The following is a 24,452-nucleotide window of genomic DNA, read 5'->3' as shown; positions in this document are numbered from 1 at the left end:
TCTCTCTCCCAAAAATTCCAGCCAGTTGAGGTCCTGCTGAACAGCAGCACATCTTCAGGTGTATTGGCCACTCACCCCAGCTCTGTGTCATCAATGAGACATCAGCTCCCCAAGAACTGGAGGAATGGTGGGGTGAAATACGATGCTCTGTGCCGGAGGTACTCAAGCCAAATGACCAGTGGCTCCCCAGCCTTAGAACCTTTGAATCCATATGGCAGACACAATGTCCCCCTGCAAGAGCATCAGTTTATGTTATAGTCCTTCACAAGTTCCCAAGCAAATGTAAACAAAGGGAAAAATGTTGGAATCATACTTACAAGGTACAGTAGGAGAACACAGGACATAGGCAACTGTGCATTAGCTATTTGATGCAAGCTTATAGATCCCAAAGCTTAAAAGATTATTTGAGATCATATGTTTCCTGGGTACAGGTTTTTTTGAGTTAACTCCTATAGGGACAAGATGAACAATTTCTCTGAGAAAATCAATCATTTTCACCTTCAAAATGCCTAGTGATGGAGAATCCATTGCAATCCTTGGTAAATTGTTCTAATAATTAATTTCCTTCCATGCTAAAATGTGTCTAGTTTCAAATTTCGCTGGTTCCTGTCGGGCGTTTTTCCACTTGACCAAAATGCCATATATTATCAAATTTCTACTCTTCTTCTACTTATCCTATTTCTACAGGAAGACAGGAAATTTATAAATTATATCCAACTCTCCCCTTAACCTTGTCTCTGTTAAGCTAAATAGATTGATGTACTTAAGCATCTCATTGAAAGACAAAGCTTCCCCTCTTGTCACCCTTCTCTGAACCTCTCTCTGTTGGCCACCAGTTGCTTATGGTGAACTGCAGAAGCAAACACTGCTTCAGTGACCACTGCACCTCTGCCATCAGAGGCAACACAGCTTCCCTGAGAAATCCTGCAGTAGGCACAGAGCACTGACCCTTTGACTCACAACCTTGGAATGAAAATTTACACTTGGCAAAATATTCACCTGTCCTTCCCTTCCCTTCCCTTCCCTTCCCTTCCCTTCCCTTCCCTTCCCTTCCCTTCCCTTCCCTTCCCTTCCCTTCCCTTCCCTTCCCTTCCCTTCCCTTCCCTTCCCTTCCCTTCCCTTCCCTTCCCTTCCCTTCCCTTCCCTTCCCTTCCCTCTGTCTGTTTTCACAGGATACTGCATCTACAGACAGACTGACTTTATTTAAGTTAATTCTCTGAGGTCTGAAGCAAGGGATGGGCCAAGAACCACCTCCTTCAACAATCCAGATGTGCAAACACAAATGATAAAGAAAATCAAGGTGAAAAACTGGGCCAGCCAGCATTAGCTTATGTATGATGAGCAAGTTTCAGCTCTGTCCTTTTTCTGTTTCCTCTGACTAATTACCAAAATGAATGCATGACATAGAAGGTCAGTAATACACCAACAGGTAACTTTCTGCCTGTGCTAAACACAACACAGTAGGTGATTATAGAGCAGACAGTCATGCAAATTAGGAGGCCAAGGCTGAAATGGCTTCTTCCTTCCCATCAGAGCCTGAAAAGCACCATGGCTGTACTTGATCTTATAGGGAGAGTATATATCTCTTTATATATCCCTTTTATAACCAAACCAAACCCACAGTGGAAACAGCAGAATATCTTTCTAAGGTACCCTGCCAATGTCCTTGCACATCTCTACCTCCCCAGTCCCTGGCAGCAGTAAGAGAAGTGAGGGCAAGGTGTTGCTTATGAAGTCAAGCATGTTATGGGATGAGCAAAATTCCCCTACTGAGTCATCATTTCTCCAGCATGTAGTATCTGTATAATGAGTTGGCCGGAATTTCAACACTGCATATGGCTTTTTCACACATGAACACATTTTTTATCACATATTTGTTTGAATGAGGATATCAATTTCAGAAAACAAAGCACAACTCTGGCTTGAAAAATAGCTGTGGGAAGTACAAAGACCTCCAGTTTTACATTCTTTTATAAGAATCATTATCCAAAGTTCAATCAAAAATATATATATGGCTTATAAATTCATATCAGAAAATATATATAGCTTAACATTGCCAAGTTCAGTATATGTTAAACAGAGTGAGGACTTTGCTAAGGCAGCATTGTTCTCTATGGGCTAGTGGTCATAAATAGAAATATTCATGCCAGCCCTCACATTAAGCATTTTTTTTTCTGTTCCAGAGCCTTAAAATATTATACAACGGGCTGGTTGGTTTTTCTTTTTTTTTTTTTTTCCAATGGTCTTTCCCTCCTGGAAAGAGAGAAATCATAATTACATAAGAGAACATGCTGGTTCAGGTGAATCCCCCAGGTTTTAGAAGCAGTGGATGAGCCTCAGAAGTACCTTGGAGACTTTTAAGCATCCAAAAGATAAAGCCCTAGGATAATATTCTGTACTGCTTTATATACTAGAGAGTGGTCATTAAATGGCTGGGGACAGCAGGTGGAGAAATACCACTACTTAGAAGAAGTGAAATAAAATAAGCTTTTGTGCTGACTTGTGCTCCATCTCTACCTTTCCTTCCACATCCCAGCTCAGAGTGAGGGGCTGTATCAAAGGGGTGCCTGGCAGAGTGGTCATGGTGATACCTGGCTCCTCCTGATCTAAAACCTCACTGTCCTAAGACTGATTGTGGCTTTTGCTCTGGAATTAAGGAAACTCTGGCACTCTGAGGTCTAACTCAACCTGCTTCTATCAGCAAATGACTCACAGGGTCTAGGTATGGATAAATTCCAGCAGATCTCCAGAGGAACACAGAAGGGCAATCCTTGGCTCATACTTTGTATAATTCCTGAGTGCTGTCATCTTAGTGTCTCCTTGTTGCACTGCTTGTGGAAGGGCACAGCCAGAAACTAGAACTACAGCTAAATCCCTGTTGTTGAAGACTATTGCAGACTTCTATTTCTTTCTGCATGTTTCCACATTGACAAAACGGGGTTGGGAGAGCCCTACAGCGGGTGGGAAAAACGGAACAGCCATAGACCATTGTTTACTAAAATGTACAAGGTACTTACAGGAGGTGGGACCTGTGAGGAGGCCCTCTCCAGGCCTGCATTCCCAGGCTGGGAGGTTTGCAGGACACAATGATGACTATCTCTGGCTCCCTGTGCTGGGCATTTCTACATATAATGCCCCAAAATTCTCTACCTAACTTGTGGCAGTGTCTCACTGCTCTACTGTTGGCAGGGACCATCCTTGTTCTGGGATCCTCTCCTCACTCCTGAGGGATAACCCAGCCAGCCAGAGCACATGGAGAGTAGGAGATCAACAAACCAACCAACCCAGCCATCCAGAAGAACCCTACAAGACAACCCAGAAGTTCTTCTTAGGTCTGGACCAATTTTACTTCATGTAAATTGGTGATGTCATCTACCTGGACTTGTGCAAAGCATTTGACACTGTCCCACAGGAAGATGATCAGAGGGGTGGAGCAGCTCTCCTATGAGGACAGTCTGAGACAGCTGGGGTTGTTCAGCCTGGAGAAAGGAAGGTTCTGGGGTGATCTTAGAGCAGCCTTTCTGTACCTAAAGAGGGGCTACAAGAGTGCAGGAGAGGGACCTTTTACCAGGGCATGTAGCAACAGACAAAGGGGAATAGCATTAAACTGAAAGAAGGCAAGTTTAGATCAGATTTTAGGAAGAAATTATTCAGTGTAAGGATGGTGAGATGCTGGAAAAGGTTGCCCAGAGAACTTGTGGTTATCCCATCCATGGAAATGTTCAAGGCCAGGCTGCATGGGGCTTTGAGCAACCTGGTCTAGTGGAAGGTGTCCTTGACCATGGCAGAGGGGTTGGAACCAGGTGTTCTTTAAGGCCATGGAGATCTGCAGTCCACTTCTATTTTTAAGTTCCTAGTTGCCATGGGAATTATTTAAGCAATTTGGTTGTTTGTGTTCACTTTTTAACATTAATGATCTTTCTTTTCTTGTTATTGTTCAGGATGGGGTTATACTGGGTAAAAATTATTCAGCAGGAACAGACAGACTAGTGTAAGGAGTGTGTGCTCCAGTAATAAGCTGCATTTGGGCAGCAGGGAACAGTCATGTGAGGGCAGATACCATTTATACTGTTCTGCTGCCTAAAGTTGATAATAACAACACTAATTTGGTGTTTTGAGGATAAATTTATGGAGAACATTGAATCAGTGCCTAAATGTTACCAAGTCAAAAGCTACCATAACACAATTTATGAAAGGGCACTTTTCTAATGACCATTCTGGGACCCTGCCGTATAACAAGATCAGTTGGGTTAAGGACCTGGTGGCACTGTATGTAACAGAAGGGTTAGAATGTGTGGAGCTTGTAGTTGGCAAAGGTGCAGTTGAGAGCCTCTGGATAAGGATCAAGGGACAAAAAAAGTAACGTGGATGTCATTGTGGGAGTCTACTATAGACTTCCTAGCCAGGACAATGATGCCAACAAATTATTTTATGAGGAACTAAGGGACACTTCCAAGTCAACTGCCCTTGTCCTCAAGGGGGACTTCAACTTGCCAGAAATCAAGTGGGAGCACTGCACAGCAGGTACAACACAGGCCAGAAGATTTCTAAATAACCTGGATGACAACTGTGTGAAACAGGTCCTAAGGGAGCCAACTGAGAAAGGTGCCCTCCTTGATCTGCTTCTTGTCAGCATTGTGGATCTCATGAGTGAAGAGGAGATTGGCAGCTGTCTTGGCCATAGCCACCACAAAGAGATCAATTTTAAAATCTCTGTTGACAGGAGGAAGAGTGCCAGCAAAACCTCAGCTCTGGACATGAGGAGAGAACACTTCAGCCTGCTTAGAAAATTAGCAAGTATAGCTCCCTGGGAAAACATTTTTGCAGATGCCGGTGTCCATCAGTGCTGGTCACTTTTTAAACATCACCTCCTAAGGGCACAGGAGAAGGCAATTCCCAAATGTCAGAAGTCAAGCAGGTGAGGCAAAAGGCCAGCTTGGCTGAACTGGATTCTTCTCTTGGAAATAAGGTTAAAAAGGAAGGTGTATGCCCAGCGGAAGCAAGGTTAATTGACATGGAAAGAATATAGAGATTCTGTTTGGCCCTGTAGGGAGAAAATTTGTGTGATCCAAGTTCAGCTGGAGTTGAAGCTTCCAGAAATAACTCTTTTTATTTTTTCTCAGCTTTTGTGGGAAAAAATAAACAGAGTTATTTCAAATATAAATGGCAGAAGGCAGTAGAAATAACATTGTCTTATTAGAGGATGAAAATGGTCACCTCACAAACAGGGACCTGAACAAGGCAGAGGTGTTTAACAAACCCTTTGCCTCTGTCTTCAACACAGATGCCAGACCAAGGGGCTCTCAGTGCTCTGAGCTGGAGGACCATGACTGTGTGAATGATCAACTCCCAGCTGATGCTGAAATTGTGTGGGACTGCTTCTCCAGCTGGATCCCTACAAATCTATGGGGCTTGATGGTGCTCATCCAAGAACTCTCAAAGAGCTGGCTGATTGCCATCTCAAAACCTCTCTCAATGATTTCTAAGCAGTCTCAGGAATCTGGAAAAGTCCCCAGCTGACTGGAAGATGGCAAATGTTGTCCCAGTTTTCAAGAAGGGTAAGAAGGAGGATGCTGGAAATACAAGCCTGTCAGTCTCACTTCAGTGCCTGGAAAAGCTATGGAGATTATTCTGGGAGGTATTGAAAAACACCTGAAAGACAACACAGTCATTGGTCACAGTCATGAGAAAGTCCTGCTTATTAAACCTGACTTGTCCTTTTTTTTGTCAAGGTAACACATATGGTTGATGAAGGGAAGCCAGCTGATGTAATCATTCTAGATTTTAGTAGAGCTTTCCATACTGTCTCTCCCTGTATCCTTCAAGACAAAACATCCAGCACACAGCTGGATAAACAAACACATGATCTGAGGGGTGAACAACTGGCTCATGGGTCAGGCACAAAGGATTATAGTGAGGGGTGACATCAGACTGGTGACCTGCCACTTGTGGGGTTCTGTAAGGTTCCATTCTTGGTCCTGTGCTCTTCAACATGTTCATCAATCACTTGGACATAGGACTGGAAGGGATACTGAACAAGTTCACAGATGATACAAAACTGGGAGGAGCTGCTGCCTCAAAGGCAGGGAGGCCCTGCAGAGAGACCTCAACAAATCAGAGAACTGAGCAAACACCAATCATATGAAGTTCAAAAAGGGTGAGTGCTGTTTTTAGCACCTGGGAGGGGACAACCCTGGATGTATGCACAGATGGGGAATGAGATGCTGGAAATCTCTGCCATGGACAGGGACCTGGGGGTCCCGGGGTCCTGAACATGAGTCAGCAGTGTCCTGGCAGCCAGGAGGGACAACTCTGTCCTGGGGGGCATCAGGCACAGCATGGCCAGCCAGGCAAGGGCTGCTCTTGTCCTGCTCTGCTCTGCACTGGGGTGGCCTCACCTTGAATATCGGGTGTAGTTTTGGGCACGGTAATATAAGAAAGACATTAAACTATTAGACAGAATCCAAAGGAGCCAACAAAGATGATGAAGAGCCTAGAGGGGAACCTGTATGAGAAGTGGCTGAGGTCACTTGGTCTGCTCAGCCTGGAGGAGACTGAGGGGAGAGCTCATCACAGTCTACAACTTCCTTGTGAGAGGAAGATGAGGGGCAGACACTGATCTCTTCTGTGTGGTGACCAGTGACAGGACTGAAGGGAATGGCCTGAAGTTATGTCAGGGGAGGTTTAGGATTGGATATTAGAAAAAGATTCTTCACCCAGAGGGTGGCTGGGCACTGGAAAAGGCTCCCCAGAGAAGTGGTCAAAGCAGCAAGACTGGCTAAGTTCAAAAAGTGGACAATGCTCTCAGGCACATGGTATGACTCTCAGGCATGGTGCTGTGCAGGGAGTTGGACTCAATGATCCTTGTGGGTCCCTTCTAACTCAGCTTATTTTGTGGTTCTGTGATTCTGTGAAAACAGTGAAGGAAGGAATATCTACAATGAGATGCAACAGTAATTTCTTCTGGTTTGGTCTTTAGTTATCATTGCCTATAATGTTGTGAAGTCAGGAGGATCCCATGCTGCTGATGCAAATATATGGATCAAATGCAAAAGTAAAATTTGGATGGTATTTTATACCAGTGAGAGATTAATGTTGCATTTTGCCAAATATTTCAGATTGAGAAATTCTCTTCATTTTTGCTTGCTCCCTGGTTTCCATCCTGTTGTAAGCAGGATGATGGCAGCTGGTTAAGCACACTCTGTTCCAGTGCTGACTTTGTCTGGTAGTGCCTGACACAATGGCTGTGGAGCCATATCTGAAACTTTCTGGAACATTTTCCAATTATCACATCTCCCTCCATGGCAATGAAGTCGAGAACACTAACAGAGATAGACTGCTAGCATTTACAGCACTACCTTATTAGTCCTGCCTTGGTTTAGACAACACACTGGGTGGTATTCTAGTAGCTGGTTTATATTAGTTTTTCCTTAGCTGAGAAAGATACATTACCTGTAGAAAGAATAAAAAATACTATACACACACACACACACAAAATCCTTTGTGCACACCTTCTTTAGGATGAAAATAAGCAAGGTTGAATGTGTCACTGTAACAATAAAAAATTTTCAGTGCCCATATACAAACCTTAAGACATTTGAAACATTCTCTTTTCTTTTTTTTTTCATTGTGTGCCACATATTTACTCCCTTTTCCTTTTTTATTACCAAGGAAATGAAGAAATTTTCATGAAAACAAGAGCTTATATTCTTACAAGTTTGTCAATTCTTGCTTATATTTTTCTGTTCTGAAGGGATCGGAGCCTTCTGTACAGGGCACCGTAATTGCTTCCAACTCAACGACCTGTGATGAATAAGAAGCAGGAACTTTTAAACAAAGACCCTGTTTTCATGCAAATATTCTCAGTAATAAAGCATAGAGTAAAAGAAATATGTGAAGTTATGTTTTGCAGAACTGCTACTTAAAGCAAAGCAGCTTTGTAGAATGAAGCCAAGTCTGGAGTTTTCTAACTGCATGAAGGGGAAGTGAGTTTGAGCATTTTCTCAAGGGATCCCAAATGTCGCCAAAGAAGATTGTTAAAAAATAAAGACAGAATATATCCCAGTATAATTCTCATTGGCATCATAACATCACTCTATGTGAAAAGATCCTAACCAGAACACTGGTTGACACGATTCCCACATTTCATGAATTCATTCTCACATTCCTTTATAAACCCAGAAACATACAGCCTCTTTCCCCCAAATATTTAGCAAGTAGGTTCTTATAAGCCATCTCTGAGTCATTGCTTTGGCCTACCTCATCTTAATTTTCCAAAATCAGCAGTACCTTAAGAAAAATAGAGAAGAATATTGGAACTGGGAACAATTTGTAGGAAAAAAAAATTGAACAATTAATAGTTTAGTCTTTGCTCCATGATAGCTCATTTAGTAGATAAATCAAAACCTAGACAACCTCCCTCCATTTGAAGTTTTCATACATTAGTACTACCAAGTAGTACTACCTGTAGTTTCTGACTACCTGTAGTTTCTCCTAAGCAGCAAATACCTTGGAATTACCATCAAGGATACCTTTCTAGAGTGGTCCTTTGCCAGTAATTTCAGTAGGTGGAATGGTGACTATTTTGTCCTCAGGGAAGCTGTGTCACAGCAGAGTCCTACCTCCCCAAATGCAATCAGGTGACTGATTATCGAACCACTCAGAAGAGTCTGTCAGGTATGTGAGACCAAAGGAAGAGAGCACAGTCAAGCCCATGCAGTGTATGAGCACTGACTTCCACCTGCACAAGCATTAGGGCTTGCAGTGCTCATTGTTGCTGCCATCACTGGGCTGTAAAGGACACAACAGGACACTTCCACTGAAATTCTCTCCAAAAGAGAGGAAAAGCACCACCAGGTACGTAGTTTAAAGCAAACCATTTGGAGCTGCAGTTCTTTATTCCTCAGCACATCTTCTGTCAGTTCAGCATGGATGATTTTTAGTCTGCAGAGAAACGGGCTTTCCAACATAACTCATGGACATGGCAAGTCAGAAGTGTCAAAATAATTTTTTCTCGCTATGTCAATGAACAAAAAACCCAAGAGACAGGACATTCACATCCTCAAAGGCTACCCTTAGCCATCTAGTAATGCCATATCAAGCACTGTGCTGAAATATGGTGCATGTTTTCCAAACGCTTCTCTTTGGTAGAAGTCAGATGACAGATTTAAGCCAAAAACCTACTCTCTGTTTTTCAGCAAGTTTAAAAAACTTGTCTCTTGAAAATGACTCTCAGCTTTTTCCGTGGACTCAGTTCCATGTCACTGCAAGATTGTAATTTCATCTAGAAACCCTGGTAACTCCAGTGAGAGACATCAGGTCCCATTCTGCCTGTCTTCACTTTCTATTGCCAGTCGACTTGTTAGAGCTGATAATTAAAAAAATACAGTATTTATGATATTCATGATTTACTTTAAACCTCTTTCACAGCTTGATGCACATGAGGCAATTCAAATAGCCAAAACTCTGTTTTGCAACTAACACTTCATTCCACTGAATGGAAATGTTCACACATCTGTTGGTGGTGTATTGTTTCAGGCTGGCTGCAGAGCAATCAAGCCAGCAAGGCACGGACGTGGTGTCTCCACACCAGAGGAGAGAAACTTTCATTTTCTGGCAGAGGCAAGTGAGTTCTGCAAATGCAGAGCACAGAACAGCCTCACTCCATGGCACTGAAGGACCAACACAGTCCCTCTACTCAAGGATGCCACAGGAGCTTCAATTTCAGCTGAGTAACAGGTTGTAGTATATGGTAGAGATAATTCATGCTATATATGTGTATAAAATATTGTAGAATCTAAGGTATGTCTGTGATCACCCTGGCTGGGAGCAGAGTCTCATTTTTATTCAATTAGTTCCTGGACAACATTAAGATAATATCAAGCCTGTTAATGTATGAAAGAAACCTTCCTGGGCCATGATCGATAGTTTCAGTGGAACTTCTGAATCGCTCACAGGACCTGCACCTGAGCAGATTACATCTACCATACTCGAGAACTGGCATCACTCTGCTACATACGAATACTCCGCTGGAGGTGCTCAGACATCTGTCTGGACACCTGGACCTACCTTTGTCTATTTCTGCACATGTATGGATCCAGTTCTACATGTGAAGAGACACAAAGGAACGTTCGGTCATCCCTGCCTCAGGCAGAATAAACTGTATATAAGCTGGCTGCTTGAAGCATTCGGGGTGAACCACTGGGGAAATGCTGGCACTTTGTCAGTCGGATCTCGGTTCACCCAGCGCCTGCACCCAGGGCTGACGCTGTCTTGGCTGTGGTGGTCTTTCAAAATTCTATTTTTTTTTTTGTTATTGATCTAATAAATCTTTGTTAAATTTTTTTATAAATTTGGCTACTGATTTGATAATTTATAACAAGGTGGTCATTAGAACTCTTGAGAGGAGGAGGGTCTGTGCAAGCACTTTTCATTGCAAGGAGATTCCAGACTGTGTTATTAAACTCTGTTAATTCTGAAACAAAAACCCACCACAAAGCAGACAGTGAACTTAACCCCATGTAGTTTTTCTTATTTAAATATAATCCGATAGTACTACTTTCAGAGTATCAGAAGTTCTCAAAATGGGAGATTAAAAATCTGCACTCTAAATTCACCATATAAATTCTGCTGAAGTTACTATACACACACACATTATATATATGTAATGAGTATAGGTTGTGCAAATACACTCTACAACGTATATTTATATGAAAATGAAGCCATGTACCATGAAATTGACCTTCTTTAGATCACCAATTCCTTATGGTAAGCATAATTTTTGTATCCTGTGCTGATCCATTGTCTGGCAGGGTGGGTGGGGTTCCAGGATGCTCCTAGGACTTCTGGCCAAGTGATTACTGGAAGCAGTCATGAAACATCCATATCTTCCATCACCACGAATCAAAAATCTTAACTGTAAAATAGAGAAAGAAATCCATCCATATTATCCAAGTTTCTACTCTCCATCCCCATAGATGGTTTTCACCCATGTTTGTTTCACAAGGGCATGTAGTGGTAGGACAAGGGAGAACGGCCTTAAGATGAAGACTTAGATTCGATATTAGAAGTTCTGGACTGTAAACTGTAAAGGTGGTGATGTACTGGATCGAGCAAGTTGCGCAGCGTGTTACCTGGAGGTGTTCAAGGTCAGGATGGATGGGGTTCTGAGTAACCTGGTCTAGTGGAAAGTGTCCCTGCCCATGGCAGATGATTGTTAAGATCATTTAGATTCCTTCCAAACCATTCTGGAATTCTATGATTCTCTTTCCTGCCTTGAAACAGTTTGAAAAAATAAATAATATTTCTGGGGTCTAAGGCATGGTCCAAGCTTGACTGAATTCAGGAATGTGTCTCTTCTGAGAAGGCACAGGATCCAAAGTGATACTCCTGGATATCAAATTATTTTCTGATCTACTAAACCATGCCTGCTTATTTCAGGCATTTTACTCATCCATTCTATAACTGTCTGGATCGTCACTCCTGGCCCTGTCACATCTTCCTTTATCCCCTTTGCTTTGTGTGCGTACTTTGGATTCAGTCACAGCACAGTATCAGTGTGATACGGAAGTTACTGAGACCCTCAGCAGGAGGCTGGGTTGAGAACAATTATCTGACAGAATTGTTTAGCAGTGCAGCCCAATCCATGTTACGACCCTTTTTCTAAATGTAGATCTAATGGCACATTAAAGCAATATTACATCTCATAAAGCCTGCTGGGTAAGAGTTCAGTGAGGTTCCCCTTGCTCCCCTTCTGCACAGCAGTTCCTTTGTTACTGCCTTGCCTCTACATCCTGTGATGGACGGGAGTCCCGTGCTCCTGTAACACTAAAATGGGGCTGCCAAGATAATTTATGAGCCCTGTGGCCAACAAAAACTCTCAAGCCTCCTTGGGTTATCTCTAAGTCCTACTTTTCTCTGCCCATTGTGCCAGCTTGTCCTCTCAGATTTTACAGATGGAAGGAAAGGTTTTGGCAACAGAAACATCCTTCAGAGCACTGCTTTTAAACAATAGTCTTGTCCCAGCTTTGCCTGTGTCTGAGGTGGTGTTTCCGGACAGAAAGCAGAAAAGCAAACATAGAAATGGGGGAAGAGGGGAAAGAGGGGAAAAGGAAGAGTGGGACAGAGGAGAGGACAGGTATGTGTGAGCTGTGTTAGCTGGGGAGATGGAGGCCAGATTAAGGTGCCCATGCACAGGGCCAGCCCAATGGACCCGCTTGTCCTGGCAGGGGTATGTGAGGAAGGGCTTCTCCTGGTTCTCTTAGCACCTTCAGCTTTTGCACTAGAAATCCAGGCTCGGTGTAAACAGCACGACAGCCCATGGAAGCCTTTTTCTGCAGGACACAAGAGAGTGAACTAAGGTGCTCGCTACTGCCTAGATCTGGGCAGGAAAAACACACAGCTTCCTTTCCACTGGGCCCTTCCAGGCCCCGAGAGACTGGATACCCAGACACAGGTGGGATTTCGGCAGAAGAAACCCGAGGCACAGCCCAGGAACCCCGCAGCCCTCTTCATTTCAGCGACCTGAGCCCAAAACGGCACGCGTTTGGGTTGCGGTGGATTTTGGGCTCCCCTCCCGCCCACCGAGCGCCGACCCGGGGCGGGTGCCGCTCGCTGCCGCCGCAGCGCGGGGTGCGATGCTGCGGGCACGGCCGGCCGAGCCCCCGCCCGCCCGCGGGGCCCAAGGCACGGCTGCGCTCCCCGGAGCCGCCTGCGCGCCCGGTCGCGGAGGCACCGGGGGATGCGGGGAGCGCTGGAGGGGGCGCCCCGCGGGAGCTCGGCCCCTCCGCCGCCTCCCCCGCGGCCCGGCCCCCGCCCGGCGGAGCGGCTTCGCTCTCCGTTTCCCGGGGAAAGCCCAGCCCAGCGGCGGCCACGTGTCCCGCAGGGATCCCACCGGGCCCGCCGCGGCCCCGCCGGCCGGTGCGGCGCAAAGTGCGCGCTACCGCCGGCTCTTCCTCCGCTCCGCCGGCAGCGCGGGCGCGGCGGCGGAGGGGATGTCCGCCGGGGGCGCGGAGGCCGACGGCGCTCCGCCACGGCCCTGCGCGCGTTTCTTGCTCCAATAAGCAATAATTAGGTCCTCAGCTAATGAAGTGTCAGCTGATCCCCTCGCTCCGTCTGCGCGCGGGGAGGCGGGGGGGCTGCGCCCGGAGACATCGCCATGGAAACGCTGCCCTCGCCTCTCTCTCCCCCGCCGCATCCCCCACACCCCCCGCCGGCCCGGGCCGGGTGCGCGCCGTCCCCCGCGCCCCGCCGCGCCCGCGGAGGCGGGAGCATCCCGACATGGGACAGCGCTGCCCGTCACCGCGCCGCGCCGCCGTCGCCACAGAAACTTTTGTCCCGGCGGCCAATCAGGGCGCGGGGGGGGCGCGGAGCGGCGCTGGGCCCGGCCCGGTGCGCCGCCGCCGCCGCCGCCGCCGCCAGCCCGGCGCGGAGCGCAGCCCAGCGGAGCGGCGCAGCCCAGCGGAGCGCAGCGCAGCGGCGGCCCCGGAGCGCACCCCGCGGCCGGCGCGGGCCCGAGTCGTGCCCCAGCCGCGGAGGTGCCGCACGGCTGCGGAGCGGGGGCGCGGAGCCCGGCGCTGGATGGCGGAGGCGCGGGCGGGCGCGGCCGCGGAGAGGCGACGAGAGGAAGCGCCGCGGCGGAGCCTTCCCCCCCCGCCGAGGGGGTGTCCTGCCTGACGCGGCGGGGGAGACCGGGGAGAGCGCGGAGATCTCCGGCGTGAACTGAAGCTGTGGCAAAGGGAGGGGAAAAAAAAAAAAATCAGGATTTTTTTCTTCTTCTTCCCCCTTTACAAAACGGGGGTTTATGCTTAGCATCCGCACGCAAACTTACTTGAATGCCTTGTAGCCAGTTTAGCCCAGAGACCAAAGGATACCCCGCACCCGAGGAGTCCTACATGTGTGAGCACCATCATTACACTGGCAGAGCAACGAGAGCCGCCTCCTTTCCTGTACCAACATCCTCCTGGGACTGATCTCTCCTCTGGTCCAATATCCAAGCCTATCTCATATATATGGGTTTTCTTTCTTTCTTTCTTTCTTCTTTTTTTTTTTTTTTCTTCCATCGGCTGGGATCGCTATGTAAATAAACAGAGGAAAATTCCTGAAAGGGCATATGAAAATTCAATGGGACTCAATATGAGGAAGTGAAATTCTCACAGACCATTTTTTAAAAATTAAAAATTATGTACTTTAAACGCGGATCGGATGCATTAGGCTTAGAAAATAGCAGGTAAGAACTTTCTTTCTTTCCAGTACCTTCATGCCCGGAGCGGGGATATCTGAAGCAAAGCCGCCCAGCCTTGGAATAAAGGGGGAGCAAAGAGACCAGTGTGCCCTTCAGTGCTTCTTCCATCCTGCGCGGCGAGGCGGCTTTGGGGAGAGGCACAGCCCGCCAGGACAGAGACAGAAAGCTCTGAAAGCCTTCGGAGAAGACAGCCGAGGGCTGCCGGGGCGGACTAGGGTGGGCTTTTTCTCTTCTTTCCGTTCTTTTTTTTTTTTTTTTTTTTTTTTTTTCCCCTCCTCTTCACCTGCACTATCCAGGGTGAATCCGGGTACAGTTGATGTATGGAAAAGAAGAAGGATCCGAGTCAATATTTTCTTTTTCCTTCGCTAAGCCGAGGGACAGGATTTTAATTATTTATCCACCCGAACCCTCTCTGGGTAAGGCGCTGCTGCTGGAGCCAGTGGGATAGTCCTGCCTTGCACAATTATTAAAGAGACTGATCACGTACAGTGGAAGGATAAGAGGAACCTCCACCAGATCCGTTTTGCCTCCTGTGAAAAAAAAAAAAATGAAGGAGAACATTGCCACACTATTGAATTGATTGCTGCCCCCCCCACCCATCCCCCTCCCGACCCCCCACCCCCCGAGCCACCACCACCACAACAAAAAAAAAAAAAAAAAAAAAAGAAAAAATCCGCTGGGATCTGCCTGCACCGGGACCTCCTTCGCTCCGGCTCGGAGGTGGATGCATTTTTCATGAGCGCTGGGTGAACAGGTGCAAAGTGCGGCGGGGCGGCCCGGCCCCGTACCCCGGCCCGCTTCGGGGCGGCGTGTGCGTGTCCGTGTGTCTGCCCGTGTCTGTGTGCGTGTCCGTGTGTGTGTGTGTGTGCGCCCCGGCGTGTGCATGAGTGCGTGTGTGTATTAGGAGATTATGGAGAGCAGCGACCGGGACATGTACCGCCAGTTTCAGGACTGGTGTCTCAGGACTTACGGGGACTCAGGAAAAACCAAGACGGTGACCCGTAAAAAATACGACCGGATCGTCCAGCTCCTGAACGGCTCCGAGTCGAGCTCCACGGATAATGCCAAATTCAAATTCTGGGTCAAATCTAAAGGCTTCCAGCTCGGCAACTCGGACGAGGTCAGTGGTGGTGCTGGAGGAGGGAAGCAAGTGCTGTACGTGCCAGTCAAAACCACGGTTAGTAGAGAATTGTCTTCCTTGTTCTATGTCGGCCGCTGCAGCCCGCTCTGGGAGCGAGAGGCGCAGGGGGAGCCGCAGCCACAGTTGGCTCCTTCCTCCCTCTTCCCCCAAGTCATCATCACCATGTTGCGTTTGCCTGTCACATTATACACCGCCGAGGTCTTTGTGGGTCCTTTTATTTAAAGCGATCGTGCGCACAACGCACCCCGCCGGGTCGGTGTCGTTCTCCTCCTCGTCCTCCTCGTCCTCCTCGTCCCTCCCGTCCCCCCCGGGCCGCTGCGGCGGGCTCGGGGTGTGCTATTGTCCCGCCGCCGCCGCTCCGGCCATTGTGCCGGGCCCCGCCGCCCCGGGCAGCGGCCCCGCTGATGGATGGATGGCGCACGGGGGTACCCTGCCTGGCACAAAGCCAGGCGCGGCGCCGGGCGGTGGTTCCCCGGGATCTCTGCTGGGCTTTATTTATTTATTTATTGCTAGTATGATTTTTATCCTTTTTTTACCCCCCTTATTGTTATCCCGCAGCCCTGGCGCCGCCGCCGAGCGGCCACGGATGTGCCCGGCTGGGCTGTGAAGCGCCGGCTGCGCTAGTAAGGGGCGGCGGGAGGGAGAGGATGCTCAACAAAGGGAGGACGGGGTTCCGCATGACCGGGGGAAGGGTGCATTTTGTGACACTTTGCGGGGTCGCAGGAGCCCCTCAGCACTCCGTTCGATGCGCTAGGGTAGCGTGGCATCCCCGGCAGGCGCTGGCGTTACGGGCTCGGCGCAGGTCTGACAGCGGGAGAGCTATTATGCTTGGTGGTGGCAGGAGCGACAGATTTTCCTATTTAAGAAGATGGGGACTGTTGGTTGCAAGTAGGTTTTGCCTATTGAACTCTCTTAATGTATCATTATTCTTACTTCTTATGCGCTGGGTCACGCAAGCTAAGCTTCTTTTGTCTGTGCGTGGGGCGGGTGTGGAGGGGGAGCCGAGAAAGGAAACCCGGCAATTAAAAATATTCCTGCCTGGGCATTTGGCTTGGATGAGCAATATTCTCTTTTTTTTTTTTTTTTCCTGGAGTGGCAGCTTATCCAGACCTAACGGGAAGGTTGCTGGGTGGCGCAGCAAAGGGGGCTTCTTGGAAAGTATTCTGGGTTGGGTTGTGACGTAGGCTGCCGGGGAAATCTGCCTCTCTTTGCCTTGCTGAAGTCATAAACCTGGGCATTCCCAGGGGCTGGCTTGTATTTGCCCCCTTGTCATCAGTGCCGTCATGGCTGTGAGGAGACAGAAGTGGGAAATTAATTTTAAGGAGATCTTCAATATGAAGATTTAAAGTAAAAGAGAAGCTCTGGACAGTTTTTTCTTTCTCTATGTTTTTTTATTCACTGAAGTGTTTCAGGTCTGTCTATAGATTCAGATGATTTGGCAGATCTCTGTTTTAGTGTTACAAGATTGATTGCTCATCTCTGAGCCCAGACAGTACCATAGATACAATTTATAACAAAAAGGTTGCCTAAAGCAGAAATCTCCAATTAGCTAGTATTTTTAAATATCTCTTCTGCTCACTGAAATAATTATTTTGAAGGGCCAGTGGGCAAGATTGTTTATTCCCAAGACTATTTTTTTCACTATGAGTTCAAAACTGTAAGCAAATTCGGTATTTTTAAAAATGACATTGACTACCGTACTAAATAAAGAGGATAACCTTAATTTCACACAATGGAATTTAAAAATTAAATGCTTTTCTGGTCCTCTGAAACACAAGACTCAGTGATGATAAGCTTGTTTATTTTCTCTCACCTTTGCTAGGCCATGAAAGCCACCTTCCATCCTGTTTGCTATTTTAAGAACACAGAATCAATTTTTATTTTTATTTTTTCCCCACAAGGAATTTCAGCGAGAGGTCGAGCATCTTGCAGGTCTTACCTTATGTACATTTGTGGGAATCACAGCCTTAGCTGTGAATGTCTCTGTATGGCCCTATACATGTATTTGTATTCATATAGGAGTAACTCTCTTCATATAGTTTAGCAACCAAGCAGGAATTCTAATACAATTAGGACTGGTAATGAAATCAAGAAAGGAAAAGTTAGCATGACCTATCTGTAAGCAATTCCTGCATATCTGTATATAACCTGAGCAATGACATATAAACCTTTTCAGAATACATATGTACGATTTCCTCCTGCTGGCCATCAGAAATTTGTTGTCCAACATAAATGGGAAAAGGGGATGCTCTGCAACATTCAGCTCTGAAAAACAAATGCCAGCCCCTCCTAAACCCATGAATCTGGTGTCACTATCCCACCACAAAAGGCAGAGGAGTATTTGAGCAGACCCACAGGGTGGCAGTGGTTTGTATGAGCTGCTGCCAGGGCTGGGGCAGTGCCTGCCAGGCACTGAAGGCTCAGAAAGAACATGTTTGACAGAACAGGGATGCAGCCCCTGGCACAGAGAAAGTCAGTGGCAAAGCTCCTATTGGCTTCAAGAGGTCTAGAATTTCACCCAGATGGGAATGATAAGTTACAGGGGGGAAAAATTGGATTTTCATCAGACAGTAATTGTTGGTGAGCCTTAAAAGCCCATTCTCTCATTTCTTTAACTCTTAATTATTATTTAAGAGTTTTTAAATTTGTGATCATCATTGTTTTCTCCTCCCCTCTCTCATGGTTATCCCATACATTTGGGCCTGTCCAGTCCTCAGAGGCAGCCCCAAAAGGTTGCCTTTTGCTCCAAACTGTGAATTTCTCCTTCATCCTCTCCCTCTTTTTGTCCGTCACTTGATCTCACCATAGGTAAAATTAATTTCAATTTAAAATTAATCACTGCATGAGCACTCCCTGTTCAATAACAGGACGGGTGAAATTACAAGTTGGACTCTACAGTTACAAGCTGGTCAAAAATAAGCAAATATTCAAATACTTTGTTAGGAATTACTCTCTCCATGAAGCTTTAAGATTTGCTGCTCAGCTTTGCTGTCAGCCAGAGAGATTTGCTCCTGATGGTGCTGTAATCCACTGCTGCTGGTAATTAGACATCATTACTGCTGCGTTAAAGGGAAAGAGAGAAGGAGAGAGGACAGGCTGGGGCTAATTAACTACTTGATTCTAATGAAAGAAAGAGAGCCTGATAGCAACTGGGAGGTTGCACCGGAACAGCCTAGATGTACAACACAGACTTAATTGAAGCAGGGTGTCTTGCAGCCTCACAGTAGCTCAGCCTTGATCTACTTTCATATTCTGTGGGCAGTAGTGCACGAGGTATTATTCTGCTTTTCCCTTGCCTGGTTGATAAGTAGCTCAAAATCACAGGCCTGCCTTCAGTATCAAGTTTAAGCATGCCAGCAAGGAGAATGCATAGATGATTATGTGCTGGCTTAATCTATTTTACGGGTATGGTCTCCTCAAGAGCAACAGGAACAAATCAATTTCTGAATGTTCACATCCCTCTGTGGCCTAGGAGATGCACTTTTGGTCACCAGGCAACAACATTCCCTGCAAAACAGCCATTTTAGGTCCAGAGTGGGACAGCACACAGTAAGGTATTTCTGTATGCTTAAGGTATTCCTGTATGCAACCTAGTGAGTATTTTACTTCTGCAACTTTTCAGATTGTTTCTGTCACCACTGTAGGTTTTCTTGCATCAAGCCCAAGCTGCACTTTGTGAAAGCAGTAAAATGATGTCTAGCCTAGACACACTGTATAAATAAAACAGGTTAGGCCAACAAATATGCCAAATGGTTGTGACTGTTGACTTTCAATAGTTGGTACTCACCAACAATGAGGAGGTATGGAACTAGTATCTCTAGTAAGATATCCTTTCTAACTCTATACAGGATATTTATGGTGTATTTTTGAAATTTATTTTCTGCAGAATTTCTTTAGCTGGAGCTATTTATTGATTGGCAACTTGAAAACAAATTTCTCCTCACCACTCTTATTTCTCTGGCTTGATGCTGGGTGTGAGCACAAATATGGATCCTAAAAATTAGTCTTGATTTAAAAAGAAGTTATAAAATAATGGCCCAAGCTGTATCAGTGGACTTTAATCAGAATTTTCCGTTGAAAAAGAAGGGCCAAGATGACTGCAGGATAGCTTTTAAATATAGAATTTACACAGTATTAGCAAACTAATAGAATATAACCTCAAAGGCCAAGTTCAGATTACTTTTATGTCATTACTAATTTGAAATTACTCCATTGACTTTAATGATATCACAGACCTAATGTATGAATTTTCCTGTGCTTTCTTCTATATTTTCCAAATATAAGCAGAGAATGAACTTTCATTCTGAAACCGAATTTTGTTTAGCTTAAATCTTTAGATCCTCCAGGAGGATCTGGTACCTCATGGGTTGCTGCTAGCAGACCAGCAAGGCTTTGTGCAGGTGCAGGGCTGTACTACTGAACCCAATTACAGGATTTAAGGCTTAAAATTATAGACCAGTCAGCTCTAAGGAACAGGCTATGTCCCAACCCACCTCTTGTTCTGTTGGACATGAATAATAGTAGATAGATACAGTTTATATTGCTTTTCTTTTTAGATAAATTACTTTGTTTAATGAACAATAGAAAAAAACAGATCACAACATAAATAGCTTATAGGTCAAAATTGATTGCTTTAAACTATCTTACATTTAAAATTGTTCATTATTTTAGGGCATTTTGTAACAATTTGAAAATAAGCTTCTTTTTTTTTTTTTTTTTTTTTTTGCATTTCTCCCCATTTTTGTACCCATCCATAGAAAAAAAAATTATAAAAGTGTTTGTCAAATGTACATTGGTAGCTCTGTAGCCCAGTGAACTGCCAGCACATAATGGCAGTAAGCACCGCAGAAAGGTGATGCTGAGGGTGAGCTATAATTTATCCCAAGGTACAATGCTGCAGGAATTTTATAGTCCCATTAAGTGCACCTTCCAGGCTCAGGGGTGGTATTCAAACCCTGCCATATCCACCCTGCTCTAGCTGCCAACCACATTTTCCTTAACCCCTGTTGAGGTCTGCAGAGCTCTGTCTCCTCCCTTTCCCCGCAGCCTCTGCCCTGCTGTTTGCAGACCTCCCGATGGAGCCGGTGAGGAGGGATGCTGGTGAATCAGAGAGGCAGTGCTGGAAAATGGTCACAGCAGATGGAACAAAACTGGTTTAGTTGGCAACTCTTAATGCAGGCATTCAGGGGAGTGTTCATGAATAAAGAGAATAACTCTGTCCTGGAATTAAAAAATGTTAAAGCGCCCATATGTAGGATGCCATCTCCACATGCGTGTGTGAGAGAGGCAAATGGACAGGAGGAGCTGAGATTTCTTAGTAACAATGTTGAGTTGGAATTTTCAAAGAAAAATGAACCAAGGAGAGCAGATTTTTAAAAACTAAGTGTTTTAAGGTTAGAAAATGTTGACTTGACTTTAGAAACATGAAATAGGGTGTAGCAGTGTGCAAACAAAACCTAGCACTGATGTATCTGTCCCATAAATACACATGTAATGAGAGACAGGATGAAAAATTCAGTGCTATCACCTGGGCAAAGGCCAGACTTGCAGCTCAAAAGCCCAAATCTTTCCAGTAATCAGAAATAAAACCTCACAGTTTGATTTTCATGCTTCTGTGAACCTTTGCTGAGAAGCCAGAGGTGATAGTGAACTTGTTTCTTCATTCTTACCCTGAGTCTCTTGTCAGTGAAGCTGCACTGGATTCGGTCATGATGCAGGGGCTGCTGCTCAGATGCTCCAGCCCTGATTTTCTTTGGATGTACTGCATGCTGTTTCTGTGGCTACATAGCTGTGTGATCAGTGGGAAATAAGCTGGAAGGTTAGGGCTAAAATGAGCTGTTAGGCATCAGTACAGCCTGATAGGACTTTTTCTGATCTTTTTATGGAGAAACTTTCTTTCCCTGTCCTCTGGGGTGATCAGCATTGCTGTTGTTCAACTCTAGACTGAAAAGAGACAGGATCTGGGGAGACTACACAGAGACACTGCAGGTAGAAAGAGCTTCCCATGAACACAGGCCCCTGGGGGAAGAAGGCTAGTGCCAGTGCTGGATGAATGTGGGAGTTAATGATTCAAATTTCACTTTACACTACAAAAATAAATTAAAATTGGCTGACACTGAACTGTGAGTTTGTCTGCTGTTGAAAGGAGGCAACTAGCAGCTGTTAGGTTTGGTCTGAAGGAAGCTATTTGGGTCCCAATCTTCCCCAGTTATGCAGGATACACCTGTTGAGAGTTTGCTGGTAAAAGAGGAACAAAATAAGCAGAGCATATAAATGAGGTAGATGTGGAGAAAGATCATGAGACAGCGTGGCAGGAAACACATTCTCCAGGAGGGAGGATCATAGCAGATTCTGCAGCCTCCCATGCATCGCAGAGCAGCACAGGCATCTTGTGTTCCTTGATGAGTAGGTTGACTGGTCAACACAGTTGCCCAAATTAGTAGAGATTCACAGGATGTAAAAGATGTTTTTGTCTTGTCTATGTCATTTTAAACCTGCCAGAAGTCTCTCTTGACTTTAGAAAAGTCAGGCAGTGGTAGTTGGTGCAATAAGAGTTGTTGCCATTGTCCCGCAAGAGCGCTGAAAGTGATCCCGCAGCTTGCTTAAATTACCCTTTTGTTCTCTTTAAATAGATGAATCTCAAAACTTTACAATTCTACTAGCAAGGTATTTTTAATGGTTTATGAACATACAATATCCAGGCATTGTCAATATAGAGGAAAGAAATGCCACAAGTTATGGCATTGAGCATTTTTTCCAATGCACATGGATTTTCTTAGTGCTGATCAACTTTGTCACAGACAGTTGTACAGGCTTCTAACTGCTTATTCAATAACTCTGCAAGCTGCAACACTTGACAGTTACTGTGTGCATCTGCTGGGATTACAGCCTAGTTGTTGAAATTCAAATGGGGTGTTTGAAACATTTCCTTGTATATGTGGATACTCCTCAACTTAAGGGGCTATCTGTAGTGAACAGTTTACTTAATAAAACTGATCTATGTCAGACTTAACCTCAAGTAGAGACTTTTTTTCAGAAACAAATATTCTGTATAGACTTGGAAGGGCAACATTTATCAAATGACCTACTTCTGCCTAGGATGAAACCCATTCAACCTTTTTTACTTAAGAGCCTGTTACTCAACTCCTTAGGGAAAAGAGAGGTTTTATGTATTTTATTGATAGTAAGGTCTGTGTGTCTGAAGCTTTTGTACATTTTGTTACCCCAGAGATTTTAATACCAGACATGGTTGCTACAACATTTTGACTGCACTTAGAGAAAATTTACGTGGTGAGATTACTTGCACTTAAATGACTTATGAATCTAACTCCCTGTAAAACTTTTAAGTAATTATGACTTGTAATTGCTCTTTTTGTTGCCTCTGGACTTACACATACGACTACTAATATTGCCAGGTGCAGTTTGTAGAAAACTTCTGTTCAAGGCAGATCCAGAGCTGGAGTAGCTGCCACTAAATCATGACCTATCTGTAGGGTAAAGCAGCACTGTGCTGGTATATAGGAAATCACATTTAGGAATGGACTTTCACTACCCTGAGCTGATAGAAGATGAGTAACAGGTAAATCATTATACAGGTAATTAGATTCAGTAAGAGAAGAACAGCTAAGGTATGGCCAGAGGTTTCAGTTGGAAAGGAAAGATGAGGACTATAAACACATTTCACAAAACTTTATTTTTTCAGTGTGTATCTTTTCTGATGTGGGTGATAAAGAAATATCTATCCTAGGTTTACATTTTTCAGGTTATAAAATTGAAGAATGTTCAGAAATAGGGAAATAAAAAAGAGGGGATATTACATTGCAGTGCATCACTGCGACTTGCACAAATTCAAAACCACTAAAGAACTTAAGAATGAAGTACCTAAAATACTACTAAAATATACTATTTGCCACTATATGTGACAATGATGCAACAGTATGGACAAGAATGTACTAGAAAGGGAAAAACTGGGTAGTAAAGATAGCTCACAGAAATAAGAGATAGTGGACTATATGTCAACACTAAGAAAAAAAAATCAGTAAGAGTCATTAAAAATTATCTTAAGCGTAAATATGAACTGGAGTTGGTTGGTGGAACTAGTTTGGATTTTGTGGCTATCTGATACAGACTTTATTAAAGCAGGGTTGTAGCTTTGGCTATGATGACAAATTAAAACTGATGAAGAACTGGGAAACCACAGCAAGTATTTGAGAGGTATGCAATGCACTCCAATGTGTGTATGTAAACACCCCCCACCATATATATATATATATATATATATATATATATATATATATATATGGAAATGCAAATTAATTAGGTTAAGTCAAAGAAGAATTGGGAGCTAAAATAGAAATATTGTAACAAAGGGGAAAAAAAGGGAGAAATGATGGCAGGCAGAATTCCCTACAGACTGTTGCCAGATAATTTACATTTTATGCCATCATGATATTAGCTTTTGGAGAGGAAAGGAAGAATTCATGCCTTTCAATCACATCTAAAATATAGGGAATTAGTGTAATATCTCAAGGGAAATATTTAGGAATGGTTTCAAACAAATCAATAAGTGTATCCAAAATGAGCATGGCACATATAACAAAAATCGGCATTAGAAAAAGTATAGAGAATAACATTGAAAACTTATTATTCTCATACATTAAATGGTATGTCCTTGCCTTTAATGGCATGCTTAGTGTATTTATCTCATCTCTAAAAGGTTGCAAGAGATGAAAGGTCCATGGAAGGTAACCAAGCTCATCAAAGAAAAAGGGTACTTACCTGAGAAGTATTAAAATGGTTATTTCCAAAAAAATGGTTATATACCAAAAAGATAAACATTAAGAGAAAAAATGTTCAGCAGAAAACAGACATGTAAGAGGTAGAAAGAAAGTGAGAGAAATAGTGTGGTGTAAATACTGGTGAACAGCAGAGAAAATTCAGTCACTAGCCTTTTAAATTCTATTTCATGTCCCAAGGCTCTTTTGACAACCATCTCAGAAGATAAATTCAATGCTAGGCCATTTTTATAAACCAAAGTGTTGGGAATGGAAAGTCTGCACTGCTGTCCCT

General features: G+C 44.7%; 1 protein-coding gene and 1 long non-coding RNA gene across 5 annotated transcripts in view; one reads left to right on the top strand and one right to left on the bottom strand.

Annotated features, from left to right (window-relative positions):
• Positions 1-2,215: 2,215 nt before the first annotated feature.
• LOC139585909 (uncharacterized) lies at positions 2,216-13,967 on the bottom strand. Its single transcript, XR_011677398.1, has 2 exons — positions 13,829-13,967; positions 2,216-10,915 (listed from the first exon to the last, which is right to left on the bottom strand). It is a non-coding gene; the product is annotated as an uncharacterized lncRNA (long non-coding RNA).
• The window catches only part of NOL4 (nucleolar protein 4), a 189,326-nt gene continuing 178,306 nt past the window's right edge, over positions 13,433-24,452 (top strand). For 2 of the 4 annotated variants that reach the window (XM_071418929.1, XM_071418911.1), the window contains exon 1: positions 14,863-15,419. In XM_071418929.1, the coding sequence (XP_071275030.1) occupies positions 15,153-15,419 (267 nt within the window). In that variant the 5' untranslated portion in view covers positions 14,863-15,152. Of the gene's footprint in view, positions 15,420-16,114; positions 16,272-24,452 lie in introns of those variants that run through there. The other 2 variants (XM_071418921.1, XM_071418938.1) reach the window with 2 other exon arrangements.

The sequence above is a fragment of the Agelaius tricolor genome, unplaced genomic scaffold, assembly GCF_023055355.1.
Source record: "Agelaius tricolor isolate 1412-34295 unplaced genomic scaffold, bAgeTri1.0.p SCAF_2, whole genome shotgun sequence".
Lineage (NCBI taxonomy): Eukaryota > Metazoa > Chordata > Aves > Passeriformes > Icteridae > Agelaius > Agelaius tricolor.
Note: the sequence above shows the minus strand (reverse complement) of the source record. Positions and strands in the feature narration are given on the sequence as shown.